Source organism: Penicillium argentinense, assembly GCF_028826775.1.
Source record: "Penicillium argentinense strain IBT 30761 chromosome Unknown utg000005l_segment0_segment0, whole genome shotgun sequence".
Lineage (NCBI taxonomy): Eukaryota > Fungi > Ascomycota > Eurotiomycetes > Eurotiales > Aspergillaceae > Penicillium > Penicillium argentinense.
The window spans coordinates 5,952,249-5,978,547 of NW_026622664.1; the positions used below are offsets into that span (position 1 = coordinate 5,952,249).

The 26,299-nt window shown below is 51.7% G+C and overlaps 8 protein-coding genes across 8 annotated transcripts; 3 read left to right on the plus strand and 5 right to left on the minus strand.

The window, feature by feature from the left end:
* Positions 1–1,044: 1,044 nt before the first annotated feature.
* On the minus strand, positions 1,045–2,871 carry N7532_007028 (uncharacterized protein; the record flags this gene model as incomplete). Its single annotated transcript, XM_056619521.1, has 4 exons — positions 1,045–1,441; positions 1,504–2,048; positions 2,123–2,194; positions 2,248–2,871. The coding sequence occupies 4 exons, from the start codon at positions 2,869–2,871 to the stop codon at positions 1,045–1,047; spliced, it is 1,638 nt and encodes a 545-aa protein (XP_056475680.1).
* Positions 2,872–3,294: 423 nt separating this feature from the next.
* On the minus strand, positions 3,295–5,073 carry N7532_007029 (uncharacterized protein; the record flags this gene model as incomplete). Its single annotated transcript, XM_056619522.1, has 1 exon — positions 3,295–5,073. The coding sequence occupies one exon, from the start codon at positions 5,071–5,073 to the stop codon at positions 3,295–3,297; it is 1,779 nt and encodes a 592-aa protein (XP_056475681.1).
* A 230-nt stretch (positions 5,074–5,303) lies between these two features.
* Positions 5,304–5,723, minus strand: N7532_007030 (uncharacterized protein; the record flags this gene model as incomplete). The annotated part of the gene is made up of 2 exons (XM_056619523.1): positions 5,304–5,604; positions 5,647–5,723. The coding sequence occupies 2 exons, from the start codon at positions 5,721–5,723 to the stop codon at positions 5,304–5,306; spliced, it is 378 nt and encodes a 125-aa protein (XP_056475682.1).
* A 729-nt stretch (positions 5,724–6,452) lies between these two features.
* On the minus strand, positions 6,453–9,515 carry N7532_007031 (uncharacterized protein; the record flags this gene model as incomplete). Its single annotated transcript, XM_056619524.1, has 3 exons — positions 6,453–8,821; positions 8,880–9,092; positions 9,173–9,515. 3 exons carry the CDS (start codon positions 9,513–9,515, stop codon positions 6,453–6,455), a joined length of 2,925 nt encoding a protein of 974 aa, XP_056475683.1.
* A 931-nt stretch (positions 9,516–10,446) lies between these two features.
* N7532_007032 (uncharacterized protein) lies at positions 10,447–11,813 on the minus strand (the record flags this gene model as incomplete). The annotated part of the gene is made up of 2 exons (XM_056619525.1): positions 10,447–11,070; positions 11,130–11,813. The coding sequence occupies 2 exons, from the start codon at positions 11,811–11,813 to the stop codon at positions 10,447–10,449; spliced, it is 1,308 nt and encodes a 435-aa protein (XP_056475684.1).
* Positions 11,814–14,189: 2,376 nt separating this feature from the next.
* On the plus strand, positions 14,190–16,061 carry N7532_007033 (translation initiation factor eIF2B subunit gamma; the record flags this gene model as incomplete). Its single annotated transcript, XM_056619526.1, has 4 exons — positions 14,190–14,228; positions 14,287–14,390; positions 14,450–14,472; positions 14,542–16,061. The coding sequence occupies 4 exons, from the start codon at positions 14,190–14,192 to the stop codon at positions 16,059–16,061; spliced, it is 1,686 nt and encodes a 561-aa protein (XP_056475685.1).
* Positions 16,062–20,704: 4,643 nt separating this feature from the next.
* On the plus strand, positions 20,705–23,056 carry N7532_007034 (uncharacterized protein; the record flags this gene model as incomplete). The annotated part of the gene is made up of 3 exons (XM_056619527.1): positions 20,705–21,661; positions 21,729–22,949; positions 23,009–23,056. The coding sequence occupies 3 exons, from the start codon at positions 20,705–20,707 to the stop codon at positions 23,054–23,056; spliced, it is 2,226 nt and encodes a 741-aa protein (XP_056475686.1).
* Positions 23,057–25,103: 2,047 nt separating this feature from the next.
* Positions 25,104–25,712, plus strand: N7532_007035 (uncharacterized protein; the record flags this gene model as incomplete). Its single annotated transcript, XM_056619528.1, has 1 exon — positions 25,104–25,712. The coding sequence occupies one exon, from the start codon at positions 25,104–25,106 to the stop codon at positions 25,710–25,712; it is 609 nt and encodes a 202-aa protein (XP_056475687.1).
* Positions 25,713–26,299: the final 587 nt, after the last annotated feature.

Here is a 26,299-nt window from a genome sequence, read left to right on the forward strand (position 1 = left end):
AAGGCAATCCAAAATTCAAGTTTGTTTCCAGATTGGCACCGCGTGTACATGGATCACTACCTTGACCAGCTTCGGTAATCCATCCAATGCCAGGGAGAATATTTGTCGCCTGTTCCCTTATATAATAATAACGAAATAGACATTGGTTTTGGAGTTGGACAGACACATACGTGCCGCAAATGGGAGCCCACGAGGTAATGGATGGATGATCGCAAGAAACTTCATCGTCAAGACCTAGCGTGGTAGAATCTATCTTGGGTTGGGTTCACTCTTACCTCATTGGTGTTTTTCTCCGAATGTGCGGCTGCAGTGCATGCCACGATAATTTGATACAGAAAAATAAAAATAAAAATCACACACCAAAGCTCCCAAATTTGGTTATTGAAATAATATTCGCCATTTGGCACCCTGCTTAAACATTGTGGTATAGCCCTGGACGCGGATAGCAAACGCTCGGACCGAAGCGGCACTAGTCCTAGATAGGCTACGGTAGACACCTGAGGTGTGATTATGTCAGCGCGGGTATAAATTTGCATCTTGGCCAGCGCGCCTTCCTCCCTCCTCTGAAATTTTGACGTGCATGATCAACCGCGATCGAGGACCTGACAGGCCCACCAAGAGATAGATGAGGTCTCTTTGGTAGATCGACATTCAAAGCAGTCTATATCGTAGCCACAAACGACGAAGGTCGTGCCTTACAATGATGACACCTTTCTATTGGCGTGACATGTCCCATGGATACCAATAAAAATATCAAGCTCAACAGTCTGAGTAAGGCTCTCTGGTGGATATTGTTAGTCAAGAAGTTATTTGGAGTCATGAGCATGATGGTTTTTGTTCTGGCGGTGCTTCCTCGCCCACCGGCCTACCTGTTTTACCCCTGAGGATTTTCGCTGGGAGATACCAAGCTACATTTTACGGCTCATTTTGGACACCATCAACACACTGCGCAGTCGCATAATAGGATGAATCCCGTGAATAGAGTGCAATTTACATATTAAATGCGAGGAGCTTTCAATTCATGCATCCCAAAGTCACCGGTTATCACTGATTCTCTCTGATCTTCTGCAACAGCTGAGGAACAGCACACTGGTACTTGCGAAAATTGCGCGTGTCCACTTTTTCGTTGAACATCTCATCCAACTCCTCAAAGGACCGACCTTTTGTCTCAGGGATTTCGAAGTAGATCACGACCAGCGCAATTCCCCCCTGGGCCGCAAAAATCCATCCAATCTTGCCGCCCAGGTTCGCCTCATCCGTGTTATACAAATATGGAATTACCACATTCCAAACGGTAGAGAAGAAGTAGTTGAAAGTGAATCCGACTGCCATTGACTTGGCTCGGAGGCGTACAGCCGATACTTCGCCGGCAATGGCCATCGCCGGACCGATCGCTGGTCCATAGACCCACCAAGAGAGTTGAAGGAAAATGCCGACGACCCTATGGGACAAGGATGTCAGATATAAGCGACATGAAATTTCCTTCATATAAGATTGACTTACCACAAAGCAGTGCTAGAGCTGGGGAAGCACCCGGCAATACCCATCACAGTGAAGAAGGAGGTAGAAAGCGAGATGCCAAACATAATCAATCGTCGGCGTCCGCACTTCGTCATCAGATAGGCAGTGAAAATCGAACTGGAGATACCAAATCCGATGCCAATCTCAGTCATCATGCCAGTCTTACTCGAAGACATACCAGCCTGTACCAGGAAGTATGGTCCATTCGACATGAAGCTGGATCCGATGACCTGCTGCAGAGCGTTACAGAACAGGATGATCCGGGTACGGCGCCAGTTGATTCCGCGGAAACATTCCAAGAAACTGGCTTCTTTCGACGCAGCACTTCGGGCCTTTTCCTCTTCATTGACATGAACTATTTGATCCAACAGCTCAGTCACTTTTGAGGATTTGTTGCCTAGTCGTACCAATGATTTGCGTGCTTCCTCGAGGCGGTCTTTCATAACGAGGAAATATGGAGACTCGGGAAGAAGCGGGAGGAACAGGATGATGACGCCAGGCCAGACCCATGCTGCAGCAAAAAGGACCTTTGTAATTCACATGATTAGTACATCAAGATAGAGGGAAAGCATTTTTGCTGTGGGTAAAGCAATTAACTTACCTTATAGGCATTCTCTGAAGTCATCAACATGCGAGGCAGTGCCACGGAGGCAGCGATCATATAGCCAAGGTTCTGTCTGTAATCAGTAACGATAAACCTTCTCTTTTCAGTCATGAGAATTGTACCATGCAAAGTGTAAAAAAGGACAAAGCAATACCGCGCAGAGGCAGCGGTGTCACCTCGGAGATATAGGTCTGCCCAGTTGTCAAGCAGATACCCAATGACAGACCATTCACAATCTTGCCAGCAAGGAAAGTTCCTGGAGTAGATGCCGTGTACACCACGGCTATACCAGCTGCCGAGACAATCGCACCCAATAGGAACGATGTCCTCCGACCCAGGTAGTCCTGCACTGGTCCAGCGGTGGTTGCTCCTATCATCGTGGCAATCTGGGCAAGGGCATTCCAGAGGGATTGCCAGTATGCTGGGATTACGTAGGAGCCGTTGACCAATTGTCCAAATTGTGCCCTTTTTTCTCTAGTCAGCTTAAATTCAACGTTGAATACTCTCAACGGCAGCACATACCCAAACCCGGGCATGGAAAGGGCCAGTGACAACACCAGGTTGTCAAACCCATACATCAATGCTCCCAAGTTTCCATATAGACAGAAGAGGAAGACCCAGGGGTTCTGTGCCAAGCACTGCCATGCTGTTTGGCTTTGTTCGTTCGTTTGCTGCTGAGATGCGGATTCTCGTGTCTGGACAGTCTCCAGATGGGTAGAGTGAGACTTCGTAACGGTGGATTCCATTTTGCCGTTCTGTGGAGGGTCTAGCGATCGAGAAAGGGAGGCCGGGATATAGGGCGAGACGGCTAAGCATTTGAATGCTTTCCCCGATCTTTCCCCAGTTATGGGGGAAATGATGTGGAGGTGGACAGCGTCCACCTGCTGTCCAGTTTGCTCGGGGGTTGATGGCCCGATGCACCCGACCCGCTCGGGAATTCCGAATGTGTCCAGTGGACAACCCAGAGAATTGCCACTTCATGCATAATGCTATGTTAGTATTACTGGGACACTTTGCTTCAGAGTAGGCCCGAGAATGGAATTGAAAGCAGAGCATTCCTTTCTCTCCTGCTCGATTTCAAAATCAATTTTACATAGTGTAAAAAGTTGAATATAAAACAGATCAATCTATTGTCATCGCTTATTTATTCCTCAGTCGTCTATTTCCAACTACCCTCTAGTAAAGAAAACGGATTTGCCACTCTCGAAGCGATGGACCGACACTGACCCGCTGAGAACAACCTCAGCCTCCATATCGGCACTTGTCTCCACCTCCAAGTCATCCTTAGTCCACGCCACACTGACCTTTCCAGCTGGGGTAATGAATGCTCCTTGAGCAGTCTCCAATAACTCCATTTGGGGTGCAATGCGAACTCGTTTGAAGCCGGGTTGCGCCGGTGAAATGCCAAAGATTTGCGTGACTATCTCGTGAACAGGGCTTGCACTCCAGCCATGGCAGTCACTGCGTGGATTGTTTGCGTGCTCGGCCCAGGTTGTCAGGTTGTCAGCGATCATCTGCCGCCATGGGCTCATGAGAGAATTGAATAGCTGCGAGTAAAGGCCGACTTTTTCGACTGCACGGAACAGATAGAACTGCATGGAGTATGAGCATTGCACGAGCTTTTTATCTTCCAGTGTGCGCAGCATCAGATCCCGTGCGGCATCTCCTTTCACAGTTTCAGAAAGAATTGCAAAGATTTGCCCATGCTGGCTATACTCTTGCACGGATGGACCGTCAAGATATAGTCCTTCCTCGTAGCAGTGCAAATTCACTGCTTTGCGAAGATCATCGGCTCGAGAGTTATATTCGGCAGTAGTATCTCTTCTGCCGGCGAACTTGCAGACTTCAGCCGCTTGCATGAGTGCGATGACATAGAGCAGGCTGTTGAATGTAGCCGCTCCAGTGCTTTGATATGCCCGCGGCATGCAGGACTCGAAAATCTTTCCCGGTACGGACCATTCAGGAACCCAGTCAATAAAGGGCCAAGTATCCTCATCGAAGCGGCCAACGAGTCCAAGGTCGTTAATTCTTCCGTCAAAATGATTTAGAATTGCATCTATCGTAGCCAGATACCGGCGGACTACTAGAATATCGGCAAAGTAAAGCATATGATCGTAAACCATTGAAATCCAATACAATGAGAACTGAGGTATCTGCTTGCTGCGGAATCCGGCGGGAAACTGCGCCTTGATCAGCCCATCTGGCCCTTGGCTTGCATGGAATTCCTGAAGAGTTTTTCGAGCGAGTTGATCATCCGAAGAAATTTGGTAAGTGAAAAGCATTTGTAGTCGGGAGTCTGAAGCAAATTGGTTTTGCTCATAGAACGGACAGTCCTCGAAGGTCTCGTGCCGACAATATTGCAAGGTCCGAAGACTGATTTTCCAGATGTTATCCAGCTCGACACCAGCACTGATGCTTGTGGGGATATCAAGAGGATAAAAAGTGTCCCGGAGGGTAAGACTTTCAAGGACCAGGGGCTCTTCGGCGGTTGTTATCTGCATCTGCACATAACGGAATGCCCGAAACCAGAATGGCTCGAATGTGTGTTGGGACTGGCCTTCAGCCACGACGTAAATATCCTTCATGCCATACAAGCGACCGTTGGAGTCTGCTCTGTTTGACTTTGAGCGAGGCATGGGGAAGGAAGCGATATCTACCCCAAGGTCTTTCTCGTAACATTCAGCGTAGAGTAACGTGATGGTAGATCCCTTCCCTCTGCTGCAATTGAGTGCAACAAATGCTGTACATAAAGCGTGGACCTCAATATCAACAGTGGCGGTCACTTTAGAGGGAATCACGGTGGAGCAACCCTCTTGCAAGAGTGCCTTCCAATTGTCTTTGGTGACTGGTCCCTGGCATCTGACTACTCCATCGAACCGCCCAGGTATCTCAGGGAGCTCTGGAATCGGCCGAGGAGCAAGTTTCCAGGGACTCTGGATCGGCAGCATTTTCACAGGCTGGAATTGCAGGACAGCATTTTCCCAGGCAGAGTCATCAAACCCCGATGAATTCCACCCTGTCAACTGGGATGATTCAGTCACCCTTTCGTGGTTAGACAGAAACGGAGGCCCAAGAATGTAATTCCATTCTGAATGGGGAATGATCTTTCGAGTAGTCTCCTCCATGCACTTCCAGGACGCATCAGTGGACAGTGACAAGCCCTATTTCATGCATGAGCTTATGTGATGGACATGTGCCATCTCGGAGTCAGGACACCCACCTCAATCTCGGCATGGAGCAAAAAGCCCGGAATTTCTGTACTGATTATCGAAGAAGAGCCCGGTGTAACAGACGAGTAACGGAGAACACGTGCGCTCAGAACGTTTTCACCCTTCAGCAAATAGGGCAGGATGTCCACCGTCTCATAGTGCCATCGCTCCATATAAGTTTTGCATGGCCCAAAACTCACGCGCTGGCCATTGACGAAGAGCCTATAGCGACTATCCGCGGAGACATGCACAATCAACTTGCCTATTTCCCTAGAAACAGACCATTGAAAGGTTTTTCGGAAAAGAAAATACCGCCCTGGCTGATTGTCTTCTTCATGGTAGGTAGGCGTCCAAATCCATTGTGCCGATTGAGTCCAGTTGGGCGCCATCGTGACGTTAGATGGCTTGTTGGCCTAATCGTCGTGATCCCTAGCTTGAAAGATTATCTTGATGGATTACCCCCTTTTCTCGGGAGCGTTGCCCATTGTTAAGAAGTCGGACGGCCCGTGGTGGACAAGTAGACGTGTGGACAGGTGCTCGGATATTCCGGGGCGTCCCCGCAAGGTGGACAACGCCACTGGATGACAGGTATACGTACGCAGGTGGAAATGGAAGGCGCTTCGCCAGTTTTATGTACGCTGGAATAATGGTATTAACTCGAGTTGCATTTTGGCCATATTCCGTTATTTCCAGACCCACGGGCCTAAGCCAACCCTCAGAAAACTCCTGTACAAGATGGTATCGAATCGGAACCCAAGAAACCCGCACCGGGAAAAGGAAAGACGAAATGAAAGGGAAGAAAACCGTAGCCCAGATAGTACAAAAAAAGCAGCAGAAAAAGGAGAGGGAAAACGATGAGAAGATTTTGCAAACGCCAGCCTCTTAATTCACCACCTGTCCTGGTTCCTGTACATTTCCCAAAGAAACTGAAAGAAGAAAAAGACTTGAAGGAGTGAACCAGCTCGGAGGCAGATATCAAGAGGATTGCACTCCCCCAAACTTCGATGCCTTTCCGGGAGTTCCCGTCATAAATGCTTTTCATAAATAAACCGTGTCAAATTTTCAAGCATCATGCTGAAGATCGAAATAGGAGCGTAGTCCACCGCGGTCAGCTAGGTTTAGCTGCCCATACCATTTTGCATCATGTTCTGCTGTTGCATCTGTTGAGCTTGCATCGCCACATGCGTGGCTCGCTGCTGCTGAGCAGCTTCCCGCTCGCGTCGCATGAGGTCTTGAATCCATGCCTTGGCGTTTTTCTCAACTCCAGCCCCGTATTGCTGAGCAATCTGAGGTGGATACTGAGTAGGCGGTCCGTATTGTGTAATGAATCTTTGAGTCATCTCGTGTCGTAGATGAAGCACTCGCTGCTGATAAAGTCGATTGTAACGCTGAGCCATATTGTTGCTTTGCAGATTGGGCATTTGTCCGCCATTTGCCTGTGCAGCAGCCATCAACATTTGCTGTTGTTGCTGCTGCTGTTGCTGCTGAGTCATTTGCGGACTGCCTTGGTGCTGATTCGGTTGCCCCTGGGACATTTGACCTTGAGACATCTGATTCTGCATGGGCTGCCCTTGAGGCATTTGGCCTTGCGACATTTGTCCTTGCATCTGCTGTCCCTGTGGCATCTGACCTTGTTGTTGCTTGACCATCTGCATTTGAGCGAACTGTGCCCGCATAAGTTGCGCTTGGTATGCTTGCTGGTTCTGCATATTTGGATGGTTTTGCTGCTGTTGCTGCTGCGGGTGTTGCTGTTGCTGCTGTTGCTGCTGCTGTTGCTGCTGCTGCTGCTGCTGCTGCTGCTTTTGCTGCTGAGCTTGCAACATTTGCTGCGAATGGATATTTTGCTGGGCATGGGCACTGGCCTGCATCTGAGCAATTTGTTGAGGCGTGAACTGGTTGCCCATTTGTCCCTGCTGAGCAGCAAGCAGTTGCTGTTGTTGTCGTTGCTGGAGCAGCATCTGCTGCTGCGGAGTGAGACCCATACTACCATTCATTTGCGGAGTATTTGCCATTGTGGCCTGGTTCATCATTGGGGTCTGCGCCATTGTATGGGTAGGGCTGCCATGGTTCATCCGTTGCGTGGTTGGGGTGACATTGCGCATGATTGGAGTAGCATGCGACATTGCCGGTGTGCCTTGGGTCATTTGAGGCGTGCCGTGTCGGCTTGGTCCCTGCTGGCTACGTGAGGGCGCCATTGGGTGACCCATAACATTCGGATGTCCATGCTGCATAGAAGACGGAGGCCTTGGCGGGCTTCCCGATTGCTGGGATGCGCTAATGCTCATCGGAACAGCCTGTGTTGCCATATTGTTACCAACCAGTGGTGAAGAAGTATTGTGAGGAGTTTGATTGCGTACAACTGGGGAGGACTGCTGCCCTTGACTGACACCGTTCGGCTGACTCATGGCATGCCGGTTCTGCGCCGCAAGCTGGGCTTGTGCTTGCTGTGCTGCAAGGTGCTGTCTGCGAGCTTCCTCCTTGGCGTGCTCCTCATTCTGCCGTTGCTCAAGCGCTCGTCGTCGCTCCCTCTCCTGCTCCTGTTGCTGTCTCTTGGCTAATTCTTGCTTCAGCTTCATCTCATGGTCGCGTTTAGCCTTCTCCTCATGTTGCATCCGAATAGTCTCGAGCGTCTTGAAGCGAGAGAAGCGAGGTTCGAATGGGGCCACACCGGCCGCATCATCAACCGCAGCAGCTTTTGATGCCCCAGCGGCCCCTGATGCTGTTGGTTCGAGTCTCTCATCCATAATGAGCATGAATCTCTCCTCTTCGGCAGCAAGGGCCTCGTCGGCAGCAAGTTCGGCAACGGTTCTCTTGCGACGCTTAGGTGACGGCGGTGGATCGGAATGGAGCGGGCTCTCCATGAACTTCAATAAGTCTTGAGAGGCTGCAAAGGTGTCGACCGGTTCTAGATATAGTGGAGGTGCTAGAGCCCGAACAATAAGTGATTCGCATTTGGCAAGATCTTGAGGTTCGACGAGAGTTTTTTGTCGCTTTGCGTCATGGCCGCGATCAGGCTGCGTTGTAGCCGGTGACTGAGGCATAACAGAGGAGGATTGGGTCCGCGTCAATTGGTTTTGATTCGTAGCCTTGGCGGCTTTCGGGTCGAGTGTAGTTACAAGTAGAGTCAACTCTGCTTGTAAAACACGGGATGTAGGATGAAGCACCGTGGTAAACACTCTGGGTTTGGGAGTGGAGGCAGATTTCTGGCATGCCTCGTTGGTTTGACTTGGAGTCTCGGAGACCTCTCCATTGGCTTGGCTTTCAGACTGATTTTGGCCAGGAGCTGGTGTCTCACCCGGCTTTGAGCTTTGCAGGTCGGTGGTGAGTTGGTTTTGTTTCGGATATGGAACAAATGCTGATGGAGTAACATGCTCATTGTAGTTGTGCAGAGAAAAGGGGGTATTGTTCTCGTTTGAAGTCGACGCGGAAGTTTTGCGCGCTTGCGCTGACACGGACTTGTGGTCAACAACACGAACGATCAGGCAGCCTGAGAATATGATGAGCATGCTTATTAAAACCCAATTATCAAGCGACACATGTGTTACCTTCATAAAACCGTACACCAGAACGCAGAAGCTCCTCGATCAAATCATGGGGAACAGTTCCGGCGCGAATGTGTTCGATGATGACTTTCATTTCCGAATTGTAAGGGAAGCTTCCGTCTTGCTGTTCAAATCGAAAATGCGTAGGATGGAGATGTACAATGAGGGACGGTGGGAATTTGGCGTATTTCTTGAGAATGTAGGACGTCGTTTTCACTGCAGCGCAATTGAAACCAGCCGTTAGTATGTCCAACCTCGCGCAAGGCATTGAGAAACTACATGGGCGTAATACTTACCGTACGGCTCTGAACACCTTTTCCCAGCTTGGTTATCAGTTCCATTTGTGCTTGTCCTCGTTGTCGGTCGACCAAGGCGGGAGGAAGCGTCACCAGGTCTTTGCGACTGGTTGCGAGTCCGGTTCGACGCCCCCTTGGCGGCATTTGCCACTCCCAACACGCCATTGGTAAGGTTTGGGCTTGAGTTCACAGATGTACCCCCAGGAAGACGTTGTGATGTGGTGGGTAGAGAGGACGAAGCTTGTTGAGCCTTGACTCCGTTGACCCCGGCCTGGGGGAAAGGCGGGGGCGGCCGCTTCATCTTCGCGGGATGGGAGCCGGGTTTAGAGACCGCAGTAGCCATGGTGATCGCGCTACCTGCGCGGCCGGTATGGTTTCGGCGGTTAAAGGATGCGATTTATCGGGTACCCGATTCGATGAAACTGGATGAAAGCCGGGGTCCGAGAAAGAATGGGATGGCCGAGGCGCAAGACATGTGGGGATCGGTAGGTCGGCCCTGGTCGCCAGCGCAGCAGAGTCGAAGCCAAATGGATAGCCAGCAGTCAAAGACGCCTAGGAAAAGAGAGTGGCGACAGCCATCCAAGACGTCGCGAAGAAGTAGGAGTCCGAGGTTGGCGCTGGTCGACGGAAGTCGTGCAGAGGAGGTGATGATGCCAAGCCGCGGACGAGACGTGACTGGGTCACCTGACAAGCTGTTTCGGGTTAGCGCGTAACCTGCCTGAATGGGTAACTCGTCGACCGATGGAATATACGAGCTGAACCCGTGAGATTGAACAAAGGCGATGTGGAGGGTTAGTTCGCTAGGGAGGCAGTCCTTGATTCTTTGTACAAACGGGCATCCGACGGGTAATCGAACCGGCATTTCATTCGCTGGGCTCACCTCACAAGTAAAACAGCACGCCTGTCTTTGAGTGTCGAACCATGGCCGACGTGCTGACTGGATAGCACCGATGGGAAAATTGTTGGCAACTACTTGAAGTGCACTCAAAGCAGAGGCTAATTTTCAATTGTGGTAATACTCTCACTTATTCTATTCCTTATTTTGATGATCGGATCACCTCGTAAGTGGGGTGGTTTTCATTATCAAAGCTATGGGATCAGGTCAATTGACAAGAGCGATTGTGCTGAGCATTTCCAGAGTATCTCAAAACACGCAAAATTAAACATGAAGACAGGGGAATCGAAGGGTAAATCATCAAGAAAGGGCAGAGTATAGACATGCAAAAGGATCAATATCAACATCAACGTCGTTTGAATTGGCCAATCGACCAATTCTAGTCGTGGCCATTGACTCGGTGTCGCCAGTCGTCGCCAACACGGAGAACATCTACGACGTCAATCCGTTTGCCGATACCAGTTGTGCCCTCCTTTTGCCACCAGCGTTCTCCCTTATCAGCAAGAGCCGACTCATCATCGCTGTCGATAAGTCCGCCCCGGCCACCCTCATCGCCAACGACAACAATGACCTGGCGAACCCAACCGGAGATGTGCTGGGCGGCTTCGCCCTCATTTCCAGTGAGGGACTCTTGGACGTAAACGAGGTCCGGCGAGAGGTGGCGCACAAGATGCACATAGCCCGAGGCGGTGCTGAAGGGCATGATCATGTTCTCCTTATCGACGAGCGCCTGGGCTTGAGTGTAGAGCGTCTTGAAGAAAGGGCTGTGGCCATCCAGCTCTTCTTCCTGGCGGGGCTCCACAGTCTGCAAATCTTTGGGGGGTAGATCTTCAGAGGAATTGGCCTCTTCAGTCGCAATGTTTGAGTAAGACGAGGCGATCGAATGGGTGGCACGGGATGAGCTGCCCTGGCCAACGGCATGCTTCACATCGGGGCCGTAGATCAGAACAAAGATTCGGGAGCTATCCAAGTCCACGTGCTCGGGAAGATGGGACAAGATCGACTGCGATGGTCAGCATAAAAAGGAACTACAGTGGAATTTAGTATAAAGAGGTCTCTTACCGCATGCTCGGAGGCAAACTCATCGGAATCAGCGGGTGACAGAGATGATACAACAATAGCAACAGTCTTTTTCTTCTTTTCGAAGGGCTGCTGGCCAGCAACTGGTCCACGTGTCGGCAGCGCACCACTCATAGTTGGGGTTTGTTGACCTCTTTCGGTAGCACGGGATTGGGCCTCCTCAGACCATCTGGTATGGTCCTCAAAATCGCCCCGATTTTCTTCCCGGATTGATGTCAGGGCATTTCCAACGAAAGCACCGGCGGCCGTAACTCCAGCCGCAACTTTTCGGCTGGCACCGTCGAAGAGCTGCTGCGGGCTAGGGGTTCGGCGCAAAGCACCCTGCATGCGACCCATAAAGGTAGGATCATATGGAGTGTCTCCAGGGACTATATCCACGCCCGCGCTTCTCGCATACCCCTCTGCACCGTAGGCAGGGGGAGGGAAGTCGCTACCGACGGTACCGGGGGGCGGTGGTGGGTAGGGACCATGTCCGTCGTGGGGGCGGTCGTCTTCGTCGTCGTCTTCGTCTCGTTCACTCCAGATCCAAGCAGCAACACTCAGTGTCGCAACTCCCACCGTGAGGGCGAGAGGGATCCAGTATCCCATGGCAGTGCGACGCCCGGTCGAGCTGAAGCCAGTGCCGGCACCACCGCGGCGGCGGCGAGGATCCTGGGGGAAAGACATTGTCGCGGGAGTGTCGTTTTAGAGATATCGCATCCAGAAGTAATTAATCGTGGTCGCAATGGGTTGCCAGTCACATTTCACACCTCCTGCAGGAAGGAAGGGAGGTGGAGAAGGGAAGACGAACCTCGACCTCGGGGTACGGAAACATGTGGCTGGTGCTGGGTTACCGCGGTGTTTACTCCCCAGCCCCGATCTAACGTAACCCGTAAGCGAGTGGATCATGTAAGCCAGCGGATCACTTACCCAACTACCCAGCCACGAAAATATATATAAAATAACCACCAACCAATATATTCAATTAACACTGTTCACACACTAATTAGGGCACCTAGTTCTCTTATGCCCTATATTCCAACAATTTGAACACCTCGGCGGCGCTCTCTGATTGGCCGAATTCGCTACCGCAGCCGCCGCCGTATTGTCTATGATCTCTGCTTCAACACCATTTGCCTCCTTCTCAATACGCTCCTGAGCCTCACCAACAGTCATCCCACCATTATTAGCTATTCGCCGATTTGGTAATGCCCTTTTTCGCTTTTGGTGGGCATTTTCAGCGCGTAACCGCTCATTCTCATTGCTTACTAGAGCAACCTGATGAATTGCTTGTTCAGCGCCCTTGATTAGCTGCTGTAACGCAATCTTAGCAGGACTTGGGGGCGTATATGAGCGTTGCCGTAGTAGTGTTTTGATTGAAGAAGCCTGCCGTCGGATATCAACTGGATGAATTGGCGTGTGAGGTATGAAATCGCGGCTACTATCACTACCACGGCTGGTTGGAGGGGTTGGTGTTCGAAGCTGAATATCAAGAATATTAAGCACTCGCTGTGGCTGATATGGTATAAGTCCTGCAGCGGCGAAGCTATTTGATATCGTAGCTGGTTTATATACCTCTGTACGCGTCTGAGGATATGAGGCCAGAAAATCAAGCTTATCAATATGATTAACGCCATTTCGCATCTTAGCCTGAACGTGTTGTCCGTATAGCCGTTTCAAAACAGCAAAACAGCCAATATCGAGAGGTTGAAGTAAATGAGAAGAGTGCGGAGGCATACAGATTGGAATAATCTGGTTTTGCTGGCAAATATCGTCGAATTGAGGTGTAACATGGCTTCCGTGGCCATCCATCACTAATAGCCGCCATACCCCATGTCGACAGTTGGTAGTATGCGGAATAAAGTGTTTTTCAAGCCAAGCAAGACCAATTTGATCCGTAGTCCAGCCATTTGCACTAACTTCAAAGCGCCAGTCTCTTGGCGGAGTAGTAAACCACGCTGAGTTGAAGTTTTTGCCTTTAAAGATAATAGTCGGCGGGAGAACATTAGATCGGTTAATACACTCGATCGCTGTAACCCACTCTCGATTACCTGGCTGCATAAGCTTCCTTTTGCCGTAGTATTCAGCACGTGTGACTACACGTGAAGTGCTTGCTAGGCCCATTGCGAAGCCAGTTTCGTCAAAATTCCAGATATCATTCTCATGAATACCATATTGAATAATGACCTGTCGGAATCGATCAAACCACTCTTGTATAATCTTCGGATCCTCACATAACGCGCGTTTGTAGTCATATCGACGTGAAAAGCGTGTTTTGAGCTCAGGGCAGCGTTGGATATAGTTATATACCCATTTACTACCAACCGACTGAGGCGTGCGTTCTCCACGTTTTAAGAGCAGTATATTGGCCATTTCTCGCACCATATCTTGCCTAGGCGCAACACCACGTGAATCCAGCGAAATTATCCATTTTTGAAGCGATTCCTCTTCCAATTGGGTTAATTTGTGGTTGTTGGCGCGTGTGGTAGAGCGAAACGCGCCTCCTTTCATACGGCGTTGTAGTGTGGTATATGGAACGTCGAATTGCTTCGCTGCTTCGCGAATAGAAGTAATTTCGTCATTTTTGAGAGCTTGTATAGCAAGTAGGATTCGGCCTTCCTGCTCAGTCGAATTTTGTTGAGATTGAGTGCGAATTGGTGGCATGGTATGTGGTTGAATAGGACGCGTTGCAGAACGCGGTCGGAAATTGGGCGGGTGATCCGCTCGCTTACATGATCCACTCGCTTACGGGTTACGTTAATGTGGAGTCGCTGACTCATCTATCGACACGTGATTCTCGAAAAAAGAAGCGGGATGCGATGCGAGTCATTGGAATTGCCCCCATTTGCGCTGCGCTTGCTGAGAACCACGGTCTTGTACAGCTCCGTTTCTAGCAAGGGGTTGTCTACAATTCCTTCTCAGGGAGCTCCACCAAAGCTTCTTTCGCGATTTCCAATACATCGGGCCAACAACGTTTCCCGTGAAGTTCCCCCACCTACTCGCGGGGCTCTCATACAATCAGTCAAAGACTAGCTCCAAGAGAGTCGCTAGACGTCAGTCAGGATGCCAGTACCCGCTTTGGGCTTCCAAGCCCTTGTCCTTGTAAGTATCGTTGCTTTCTGTCTGTTCCGTCGGATCTTCGTGGGCTCACATTGCGCAGTGCGGACCCGGTGTTTCACTCACGCTGGCGTCAAAGCCAGAGGAACTACCGAAAGCCCTCATTAATGTCGCTAACCGTCCTCTGGTGTTTTATGTGCTGGATTGGTTGGTCTCAACCCTACCCTTTTTCATTGCAGGGCTATCACTGACTTGTCTCGCTTCAGGCTGAAGAGATCGGGAGTTTCTGGTGCGCATCATCGCTTCCAAGGTAGTTGAAATTGATTTTGATAGTAAACTTACATGCCGTTTTCTCTAGATATCACGCTAATTACGCCTCCTTCCGCCGCTCCTCCCCTCCAAGCCGCCTTGAAACAGAACCAATATTTGACCTCCCTTCCCTCGCCGAACCCGACTGTCCTCGCCCCGAAAGACCTCGAGCTGGTTACCGGTACAGCAGAACTGCTCCGCCTCCCCGAAGTGCAAAGCTGCATCAAAACAGACTTCCTCCTTTTGCCTTGCGATCTGATCTGCGAGATCCCCGGTGAAAATCTCCTCGAGTCTTGGATGGTGTCCCAGAGTGCGCTGGGTGGTTCGTCTACGCGGGAAGGTCGTCATGCTCACGGCCCTATCTCTGGGCCAGGTGGAGAGCAAGGAGGCCGTCGAGGCGGTCTTGCGGTATACTACCAAACACAAGGCCGGGAAGAGAGTGTCAAGGGCGAAGCCACTGATTTCGTTGCCATTGCACCGCTTGATCAGGATGAGGCGCCTGCGGTTAACGGACCTCGGTTCCCGCTCGACAAACTGGTTATGTCCATGCCCATGGATACCGTGAAGGAGAAGATCGAGGCGGACAAGGGCTTCCTTATCCGACATTCGCTTGTGGAGAAACATGCGCAAGTCAAGATGCTTTCCTCATATCGGGATGCTCACCTCTACGTGTTCCCCTACTGGATTAAAGATCTAGCGCGTCATCAAGAAAAGTTCCAGTCGGTCAGTGAGGACTTGATTGGTTATTGGGCCAAGTCTGAGTGGCAGAAGGGGCTTGGAGAAAAACTGGGTATGAACCAGGTCCTGGGTGACAAGCTTGGCGGCACAGAGGAAAATGGAAGCACCGACGGCGAGGCTTTGGAAGAAGAGATCGATCTCCAGGCTATGAGCACGACTAGAAGTGGCTCGACCGTGACACTTACCCCGGCTCAGAACGACGTTTCCTCCCCTATTTTGGCATCTCGTGTGAAGTCTCCCTCGAATAAGGAATCCGAGGAGTCGGTCAAGGTTCCGCCCATTCTTGCCTATGTGCAAAGAGGGTCTGCGCCCTTTATTCGACGTGTTGATAGCTCTGCTATCTTGCTTTCTACTTCTCTTCGCCTTGCCAAACTCCCGTCTATTGAGGAAGTTGGTCGCCAAGCCGCGTCTCCTCTTGCGCACAGCAAGAAAATCGCCCACCCAGAAGGCGTGCCAAAGCGATGCACTGTCACGGAGTCCGACTGTCTGGTGGACATTAACGTGACGATCGAAGAATTCGCTGTGATCAAGGAGTGCTGTATCGGTGAGGGTGCGAAGATTTGCAAGGGTGCCAGACTGTCCAAGTGTGTCATCTTGCCCTATGCGGTGGTTGGCGAAAAGGCCGTGGTTACAGGCACGATTGTGGGCCGACACAGCAAGATCGGCCGTGACAGTGTGCTCAAGGACTGCGAGGTGGACAATGGTTACGTGGTTCCCGATGATACCGATGCCAAGGCTGAAAAGTTCATGCACTTTGGCGGCCTGGACGATGAGGATGATATGGATGTGTCTAGGGACTTTGACGATAACGGGTCCGACCTGGGCTTCTAGGTGTGAATTCGCACCATGAATCTTTGTCTTTTGTTTATTATACGCCATGTCTGATGAGATAGACCATATGACCAAAATCGACCGGATGATGCCCTTCATCCACTTTCTTCAAGTTCTTTTTACAGTATTTCCTCGTTTATCACGTGACTATGTACTCGCAATCATCGGAACCTTTGCCTCTGCCTTTGTTTCATTGGTACCAGAGTAGTATGCTGTAGCCCTGCAACTTGAATTTATTGCTTTGCAGCTCGCGCCATCATTATACCGATTCACATAGTCCTAATCGCAATTCGTCACTCAACTATGAACCCGTCAGCATACTGCAACACCTATCTCCCCAGATCATGGGATATGACGAGGTGCGTTCCAAAGGAGGGGGATTCGCAACACGGCCGGTCAATTGCACTTGTCAAAAGATCGGAGCGTGCTTTTAGTGACACGGAATAATGTATATGTACGAAAGGTGCGTGGACGACAGTATTGCATAGTCATCCATATGCTGTGATACTTCTCGGTTGGGTTGGATATATACTTTGACATTCCGAGGGCATTCATTGCTGGCCCACACGAAGTAATAGCAGTACTACACTAGTGTAGTAGTAGCGTTGAGAGTATTGCAGATAGCAAATCCAATTTCAAAATATTTTGTCAAGATAAAGTTGCCAGTGTCTCATGCCATACCTAGGTAAACTCCCAGTGGCCGCTTGTCCAGGTTGAATGCCGGTGAGATACGATCCGGACTGGCCGTGGAAAGGGTCGGCTGATCGCATCATCTAGGACGGTATCTCGAGTCTCTGTCGTGCCACGGTCATTTCTTCAGTACCTTGACGTAGTTCGATCACCCCGCCTCGTCGACACCCGACTTTTCCACTGGCAATTGTTGGTCAAGGTCTGACGGCGTGGTGCCGATCCTCGGGCGCTCCACCTGTCACTCGTGCGCGGAGAGCCATTGAGGGCTGGGATTTGTCGCCGGGATTTGCATGGAGGTGTCCGTGTGGGGTACGTGCTTTTGCTTTTCCTGCTTTAGCTTGTAATTTCTGGAAATTCATTACTTTTTTCGCTTAAGTGGTGGGTCGGTATGATTGCGTCGTATGATAATCGGCCGACTCGGGGGATGCGAGGGCGCGACCAGTAAGCCCGAACGAGTGTGTAGTGGTGCTCTGAAGGAATAGGAGCAGGAAATGCGGACTAGGATATGCTTGGATAATATCAGGATAAGCCCTGCAGGATCGGGGCCAGAGATTAAGCCAGGATCGAACTGCGTTAGGTGGTTTCATCAAGATCAAACAGGCTGCGTTTCCAGATCGTCTTTATTTTCCGTTACTCAGAGATTGGAGCATGATAGAGTTGGGCTTGCAATTAGTTCAGATTTCCTGTCGATAATCTGTTTGAACACCTGTGAAGGGTCGATTGTTCCACGGCTCACACACGGCTGCGCGGCCGCGCACCACCACCTAGAGAGTACAAGTTGTATGCAGCGCACAACGGCGCGATCAACCATCAACCTCCACCTTCCCCGGACCTCAGACGTGGGCCCCAAGGTTGCGGTGGATAGAGAACCCCCTCTCTCTGGTGCCCAGGAAAGCACCAACGCCGACCCTGCTGCGTGGGCAATTTCCTGGACCGCGGATCTCATCTCCACGCGATGATTGCACAGGCAACTTAGCGGCCAGGGCGACGGGCAAGTGGATTCCGCATTGAGCAGGATGCATTGGCATCCTGGCGCGATGCCCCAAGCGGCAATCCAAAGCGGACAACACGGCTGAAGCAATGCCAAAGTCCGAAATGCCTTCGAAGCCACCGCAAGGCAGCATGCCAACGGCGCTAACACGAGGTTGACGCATTCCGCGTCGCCTGCGCGGTCAGCCGGGCCAGGACGAGGCCGGGAGCTGCGGAGATGGATCCGGTGCATGCGGATGGAGCATTCATAGTACCTTGTGGGACGCTTTTTGTAGTGTAAAAAAATTCCAGGCTGCGAGTACGGAGGACGCAGTCGAAAGTCGCGGAAACGGGACAGGCGGCTGCAAGATGTGCGGGCTCCGACGCTTGGGTGACCCTCAATTCCATTTACAGGACGCGCTAAATCCGTCGGGAGTACAGATCGGGCCCCGCATTTTGAGGGAAGCAGGCTCGCGTCGCGAGGGCGAACTGTGGATGCTCCTCGAGTACTCTCAATGCTCATTATGGGGCCACCCGCTAGTCAGCAATGGCCATGCCGTGGCCCTCGTGTTTCCGATTGCAGATGCGCGGCAGAGATCGAGATATATGAAGGCCCGGATTTGGATGTTTTCGTGTGCCGCGATTTATGCTGGTTTGGGGCGATGTCGATCACGCGGGAAGTGTGTGGTGGATCGCCGTGGTTTGCAGTGGTGGAGCCTGCATTAATCTGGTGGGCGCGGAGATAGTGCCTGTCTCCTACCAAGTGGTAAGAGGGAGATTGGGAAGGTAATAAGACAAGTAACGTCAAATGGCAGAACCCTACAATTCCCGAGTATTTACTAGAAATATGGAGTAGTATTTATTGTATGCTAGTAATGACATAACCATGTTGTAGATGCAGAATTTCTGTTCTATGTATATCTGCCGCGGCAAGACATTTGGAAACGAGAAGTCCCAGAGAATGCAAAGCGGAGCGGCTGAAATGAAACCGTGTGGGGAGCAGCTTCAAAAATGGAGCTCGGGTGCGTCCCGACCTGATAAGCCCGTGCAGGGAGACCCAAGAGGTTTGGAGGCGTTGGTGGCACGAACTGCCCCGCGGATCGTGGTGAATGATCACGTCAGTCGGCATGCCTTTGTCCCTTGGTGATCTCCTCTACCCTACCGTCTAGTAGTATCTCCCGGTCAGCAGTAACAGCAAACCTAGGAAGTGCGAGATGCTATCTCCGGCCGCACGACTCCACCCCGAGGGGTCGGGTATGGAGTCTGGAGATATTCCCATCAGCCACGATCGAAGCAAACGGAATCCTCGAGTCCCGCCGGGTTGCAAACTGCCTCGACCGCGCACGGCACGGGGAAATGATGCCTTCAGCCTCATCCTCAATCAGTAGACGTGTAGAAGGAGGGGATGAGAGCAAATGGCAGTGTCAAAACGTGGAGCGCGGGTTATCGAGCAGCAGTTTCACCCGACGGGTACCTGGGTTGCAGTGGCGGCGTTCCATGGAATGGGCGTCCCAAGCAGTGCTCATGTGGGCATCGCATCTGCGAACCATCGCCTAGGAAGGAACTGGAAAACAGGCTGGGTTATCAAGTTCCCACTGGCCGTCCTGCTGGACAGGCATTAGGGTCGGCGTGGACATTTTCACTCGTGTCTCTCATCGGATGTCGCGAGCGCGGGAAATGGGTTTAATCTATTATTTCTCGCACGATCGCACGTGCGGTGCACGGAGCCGCCTGATGTTTCGCCGAACGCTTGTGGATTCGCGGTTGGCCGTGGAGAAAAAACGCCGTCGAAGATAGCGTAGCACCTAGCGTTAGTGCGGCCGCCAATCGCGGGACACTCCTGTTGTGAAGCCAGCTTGGGGCGGAGGCAGCTGGTGAGAGAGCGAGAGGATCTGATGGAAGACCAGCCGCTACCAGTGCAGGTACCAGGTCGCGAGGGCCGGCATACCTTACCTTCAGGTACCCTTGGAGGCATACATGCCTCCTGTACTGCACATCGCACTGGCAGTTGTGAAGTGGAACTGACAGACGGAAGAAGGTGGCATAGCCGAGCTGATTGGCGTGCAGCCCATTCTCAAGGTTTAAGGGGGGATGCGAGCACATCTGAGATTTCACAGTGCCAGTATGCGGATGGGGATTGTAGTTTTCTATTAGGGAGGGACTTATAATTACTATGAGTGCGATAGAGTATTTGATTTCATCGGTTATGATCTGGTTCATCCTGCTTTGTTGTATGATGAGGATGGGCAGAGTACTGTACAAGGTAAGTAAGTATACGGGTGCGCCCCTCCGCCTGCCACTTCCCCCTGTGCCGCTTCCCCTGCTTTGCGTTGCGCTCTTCCTCTTCCTTCCCCATCCTCCCCCAGTCCAGACGAACGGCTTCCTCTCGTAGCCATTCCAAGGATCTGGTTCTATTCTTTCTTTTTCTTTTCCTTTCTTTCTTGTACATCTCCGCCATCCTCCGCCCCGGTTCACTTCCCCTGCCACCATCGCCTTCTCCTGGTCTGACCACCTTTCGTTTCTTCGACTCGCCGGGCTTCGAGTCTGCATTCTGTTCGCGACAGCGCCTCTTTCTCTCTTTTAATCGTTGTACCACTATTTCTTGTTTATGCCCACGATTACTTAAACCTTCAAGGTATGGTTCCCCCTGGCTGACGCGTTGCGCTGCCGGTACCCCCAACATCGGACTCTCCTCAAGGAAAAAAAAAAAAGACATCGACCTCCTCCGCTTCCCCCCCCTTTTCCTTCCATTGATCGACAGTTCTCCATTTCCTATCATGCCGACGACGGCCGCCGATGTCTCGACGATAGTTTCTGACTGACAAAAATCGTCTTGTAGCCATCCGTTTCGTTCTTTGACTTCCGTCCCGACGAAACCCCTATCCCCTCTCGTGCTGTTTCTTCCGCGAGTTGCCTAGTCGATATCCTGGACACAGGGCGCTCGCGATTCCTGACTGCCACACCGAATCGACGGCGTGACCAATATGGCTGCATTGGTCCAAACGATCCCCCAACAGAGTGGCACGGTTCCTGTGCTTCAAACGCGTCCTTCCTCCTCCTCGGGCACCTTCGCCGGCCCATCCTCACAGTCCCACGGATCCCGCTATCAGAACATGTCGTGGAGCTCCTTTAATGCAAGCAACACTGGGGGCTACCGAGCGGGAAACCCTGTCGCGGCCCCGTATGCCTATGCCCCGAATCTGAGCCACTCACCCACCGCCAACAACAATCAACATCGCCAGTCGTGGTCCCCCCATCTTCGACCGGAGCACCGCACCTTTTCTGCGCCGGTCATCCCCCAGGTCCCAGGCAATCCGTCATACGCCGGTGCTACGCCCCGAGTCGTCAATCCTGCAGCTGGTTCTGTATCGACTTCTTCCAACTCGTCCTTTCACACTCATGTCTCCAAGGACGACAGCGCCATCCCCTCCAGGCAACCACGGGCTGACCAGCCCCTCCGTCCCCTCTCCACGGCCAACCTTCCTCCTCCTTCCGTTATGACCATTTCCTCCCCCGCTGGCTCGGCCAAGCCATCCCCTAATCGCTACCGTCGGCCCAACCAAACCGCTCGTTCACAATCCCCGGCCCCGGCCTCCTCCTCCGCATCTACCTCCGCCGACAACCAAGCCAACGGGGCCTCCACCGGTCTGCGTGCTCCGCGGTTTAATGGTCACAACCGGGGCTCCAGTGCCGACGAGTCGTCCAACGCACACAAACAGCCTCCCGAGTTGGCCAAGCGGTACCGCCGTCGAAGCCTAGGCAACATGGACCCCAGCACATATCCGGAACTGAATCTTCAATTACCGGTCTCCTCATCGCCGCCGCCTCAGTCGGACCCCTACGACTTTATCTCCTTCGATTCGAACCCACGACCGCGATCGGCTCACTCTCACCGCAATAGTTCTGGCAGCGTGCACTCGGCACATTCATCGACCTCTTCAGTAAGTCCTCCATCCTCTACACAGAGCCCAAGTGGGATCCCACATGCTAACACAGGCATCATTGTAGGTTCGAGATGGCCCTGCTTTTGACTCCAGCCCGGTGAATAGCAAGTCTGGCAAGTCGGAGGAGAAGCGAGTTGCGAAGCCCTCCCCATTGTCGCAGCCCGCGTCGACCTCTCCGGATTCCCCAACGGTTGAGAAAACGGAAAATGACGAGAAGGAACCGACCGCATCCTCCCCACCGGCCGATTCTCCTGCGGCCAAACGCCTGACCGAACTGAAAAACGAATCCTCCAAACGTCCGGGGAAATCACGCCTGCGCCGTGCATTTTCCTTCGGCAGTGCCTCCGAGCTGTTGAAGAATTCCAATGCGACCAAACGCGAGGTCATTGCTGCCGAGAAAGCTCGCCAGGAGGCGCTCCGAGAAGAACTCGGAGAGGAACAAGCGGCAATTGCTGCGCAGCAGGAAGCTATGGGTCTCGGCGAGAGTATCTACAGTCACCAGGGTGGTCTGTTCTCCCGGTCCACGGATGCCTTGTCGGTCTCGTCTACCGCCTCATCGGCCTCCATGATGCTGCGAAAGATGGGCAAGGGTGTCAAAAAGTCCGGCCGTTCCCTGGTGGGCCTCTTCCGTCCAAAATCCGTGGCTGATGTGGAAGGTGCCATCAACCCGATTACCCCGGAGATCTCTGTGGTCAATGTCGAAGCCGAGCGTGAGAGCGTCACTGTCAACCCAGACCCAGCCGATCTTCCTCGTGGGGGTACCGTGTTCCCCAAGGTGGAAGGCAGCAGTTCAGAGATCCGGCGATCTGCTTCGATCCGGGAGCGTGACCAGCGGGTGGTGTCGGACCCCACGACGTCGCGTAAGAGCATCGTGGGTGGAGATTCCGAGCGGGCCGCCATTCTCAGCACCATGAAGAGGGGCATCCTGAAGAAGACCCATTCTGACTTGGGTGTTTCCTCGCCTGCCCATGCCCTGAATGGCAACGACTCGCCGCATTCCAGTGCCCCGACTACTCCCGATGCCCGCCAGGCCGACCATGTGAAGATTGCCGGTGAGGACTACTTCCTCACCGAACCCGGGCGATACAATGCCACTGATGCCAAGAGTGCCCCCATCACTCCTCAATCTGTTGCGGGAAGAAACATTGCGTTCAGTCCTCGTATCCAATTCCACGATACCTGGCCCAGCGGCGAGTATGACCGTCGCGGTGATATTGCCACTTGCAATCGCCTGACGCCTCTGCTCGCCCAGCAGATCCGGGAGGAGATCAACAATTTCAAGATGGTAAGTTCCTAATCCTTTTCATTCAGGTGTTAAATTCGCGAGGCTAATGACTATTGCAGGAGATGGAGGTTCACGAGAACTCCAAAATTTACACGCACTTCATTTGAAACTGGCCGGGGTTTTCTTGTGTGGCCAGCAGCTGCTGGTCAAGCTTTGCATCCTTGTCCATAGATCTGCATAAAGTTCGGCGATTCGGTGGTGTTTGATGATTCTTTCCAGCTGGCAAAGCGACCTCCCCTAGGGATTGTCGGTTTCCTTTAATGCCGACTCTCGTTCCGGTGTTCATTTTTTTTTTTTTTTTAACCTCTCTTCCCCTATCTCTCTTTCTCTCGTCTTCATTTCCATGACCTCGCATTCGGGGACCCTGCATTGAACAAAATGGTGCGGCTTGTCTGCGAATCTTGCAATGTGGCCCCGTGTTCTACCTCGACTGTTGCCATGGGCGTTGATCTAATGAATTTTGCACCCTCCCTACCATCTACCGGGCGTGGCGGTCCTTGTTCAATGTGTCCTTGTTTTTTTTTCTCTCCATGTTTCGTTTTCCGCCGCCTTCTCTCTTTTCTGCGTGCATTTCGAAATCATTGTCATCGTGTACTGGGAGCGTGGGCAACTGGGCTGTTTCTCTTTGGTTTTCACTAGCACATCATTCTCCGTGGTCATGTCTGGGCCCACCTCTTTTTTCATTAGCCTGCTCGTCTGAATGCAATCCGAGCCTCTTTGCATCCGCCCATCAGGTTTTCCCTCCATCTGTAGTCTATTCGGTTTTTTCCCTGCCATCCCCCGCTTCAATCCGCAGTAGCGCGGTGGGGTGGTTTCGTCCTGCGCCGATAACACCTGGATTACGCTATTTCTGCCCAGATTCGGATTATGAGATTTGGTGTTGTATGCTAGTGATAACACTTTGACGTGAAAGAATGACCCAGCCACGCTACCATAATAGTCCGCTAAAAGCATACGGGGTAGAAGCCCAAAGCATTCGTGTATCTGTATGGTCTGCACAAAGTCTCGAAAGAGCCCCTGAGCCTGTGCAGACTTTGCCGAGGTCCTAGCGTTACAATGCAAAAGCTCTGTGCGTTAGGGGCACCGGGGTTATGCATTGATGTAGTGCTGTGGCACTCAGGGGCTGTGAAGAATTTCTGGCTCCAGTCGGCACTGTGAGCTAACCTGGATTATGCGGGGAAGCCTGCTCGCTTCAAGATGATGTGGCGCTGCGGGATTTTTATCACCTCTAGTTGACCCCAGAACTACATTAATTCTAGACCGGACGGCTGACGATCTCGTGGAGCATGCTTGTGCGCGAGAAGACGGCCGGCCGGATTGCTACACTAGTGTATTCCCAGCCATCTAGCCCGTCAGTTACTCAATCATCTACTCCGTTCTCAAAGTCGCATCATGCAGGGTCTGGGTTCATGCGAGGGATATGACAATTGCCGGACGTTTGGAAAATATTGAAGGTAATTCGAGAAATGTAGATCACCAAAATGGGTACAATGTTCCTTATGCGCCAATCAGAATGCCGAACTCCTGACCCAACACTTGTGAAGTGAACATTCGATATACCAGCAAGAATGTATCTTCAAGTAGCCTCTACGCGCTTGATATCAGCATCTTCGTCGACGATGACCGTGGTTTTCTGTAAGCCTTGACAGGATATCTGCTGCTGAAGATAGGGCTTAAAGTCCTCAATGGACTGACCTCGGTATCGGGTAAGGTGAAAAACATGAGCACAAACTCTAGGAAATGGAATACCACTGGAAATCTGTCAGCAAGAACGGCGGCCTGGAAATACAATAGCACATTCGCAACTCACAAAAAATGGTATACATCTTCCACCCAAGCATTTGCGGGGCCGCAGGTGTTGCGTTGATGAAGTTGGCGACAGCAGTGATAAGATCTTGGTGTATAGCCTCATTTACAATGCTATCGTGCGTCGCCACGTGGCAATTGTGGATGAAGACATCGCACAATGGGCTCGCGGAGGCACTGCAGGCAGTCAGCGCTATCCTATTCAATGGGGCGGTGATTCACAGTGCTCTTGGTCCGCTCTTCAAGTAAGTCTCCACGCAACATTGTCGATCGGCGCCAGTGGGTTCACCTTCTTTAGCCACGACCTCGGAGACTTTAGTGGGAAACCAGCACCAGAGCTTTATATCCATGGGCACAACCGACTCACCTGGTGCCGGTGATGAAAATGCCCTTGAGACTTGCTTCTTTGGACAGGAAGCTGTGGATATTGTTGGGCCATTCATGCGACAGCGGTATCGATTGCTCCCGTATATCATACAGCAGGCACATGCCAGCCCCCAAGCCTCCAAAGCCGGATTACCCATGGTTCGCAGCTTGATACGGGAGTATCTTAGTGATCGAAATGTCTGGAACCTCGAGGGCCTGTATACGTTTGGCTTTGATCTTCTTTTGGCGCCCACTCTTCAGCCACTGGAGGAAACGAACACGCATTCCATTCATCTTCCCGAAGGTGTCTGGTATGGGTTCTGGGATAAGAAGAAGTACGAGAGTCGTGGTCAGTGGTTTGAGTTCCCAGCTGCGATATTGAGTCAGAACCATGTGTTTGTCAAAGGTGGCACCCATGATGTGCTGGCACAACCACGATGGCGGGAATACAATGAGGTGGACGCTATTGATAAGGTTGATGTGTATGGTTGTCGGGATGGACCCTGGGCTTGCGGGGATGATCAGAATGGTTTAGTGGAAGTAGTAAACGACGCAGGTAGATGGAGGGTGATAAATCGGGCAAATGTCTAAGTAGACACATTTGAATAGGACTCGTGCTGTACCCATACAGCTAGAAGTATGGAACAAGACTCAAGTGGCTGCCGAGGAATCAATAGATGGGAAGATGGTAGATACATATAGATATGAATTGATTATTGTCTCAGAATGGACCTTACACAGTATTTAACCTACCTTAGCCCATTTTTATAATTCGGAAGAAATTCCACAACTGCATTCGCAGGCGGTTTCATATTGGCATGAGTCCCGCCTGGCTTTTAGCGCTGGGACCCCCGCTTGGGTGTTCGGCCAGCATTTCAGGCGGATTCACCCAGCAAACTTCCCTTTCGATACTCCCTCACTGCCGAACCTCCCCTGGATAGGTCTCGTGACATCTTGAACTTGGCGGCTGAGGCGAGAGAGAAAACTTCAGCTGCCATGGCACAAACACTTGACCTAAGCAAAGGTCTGGAGCAGCTTAGAGGAGCTCATCCAAGGTCAAGACTTTGTGGAAAGACCCAGGCATCACAACCGCTACAAAGGCACGTTCGTTGACGACGCGGGTCTTGAAGATTTGACTAATAGAATCAGGCACATTGACGGACTGGCTGCGCAAGTGG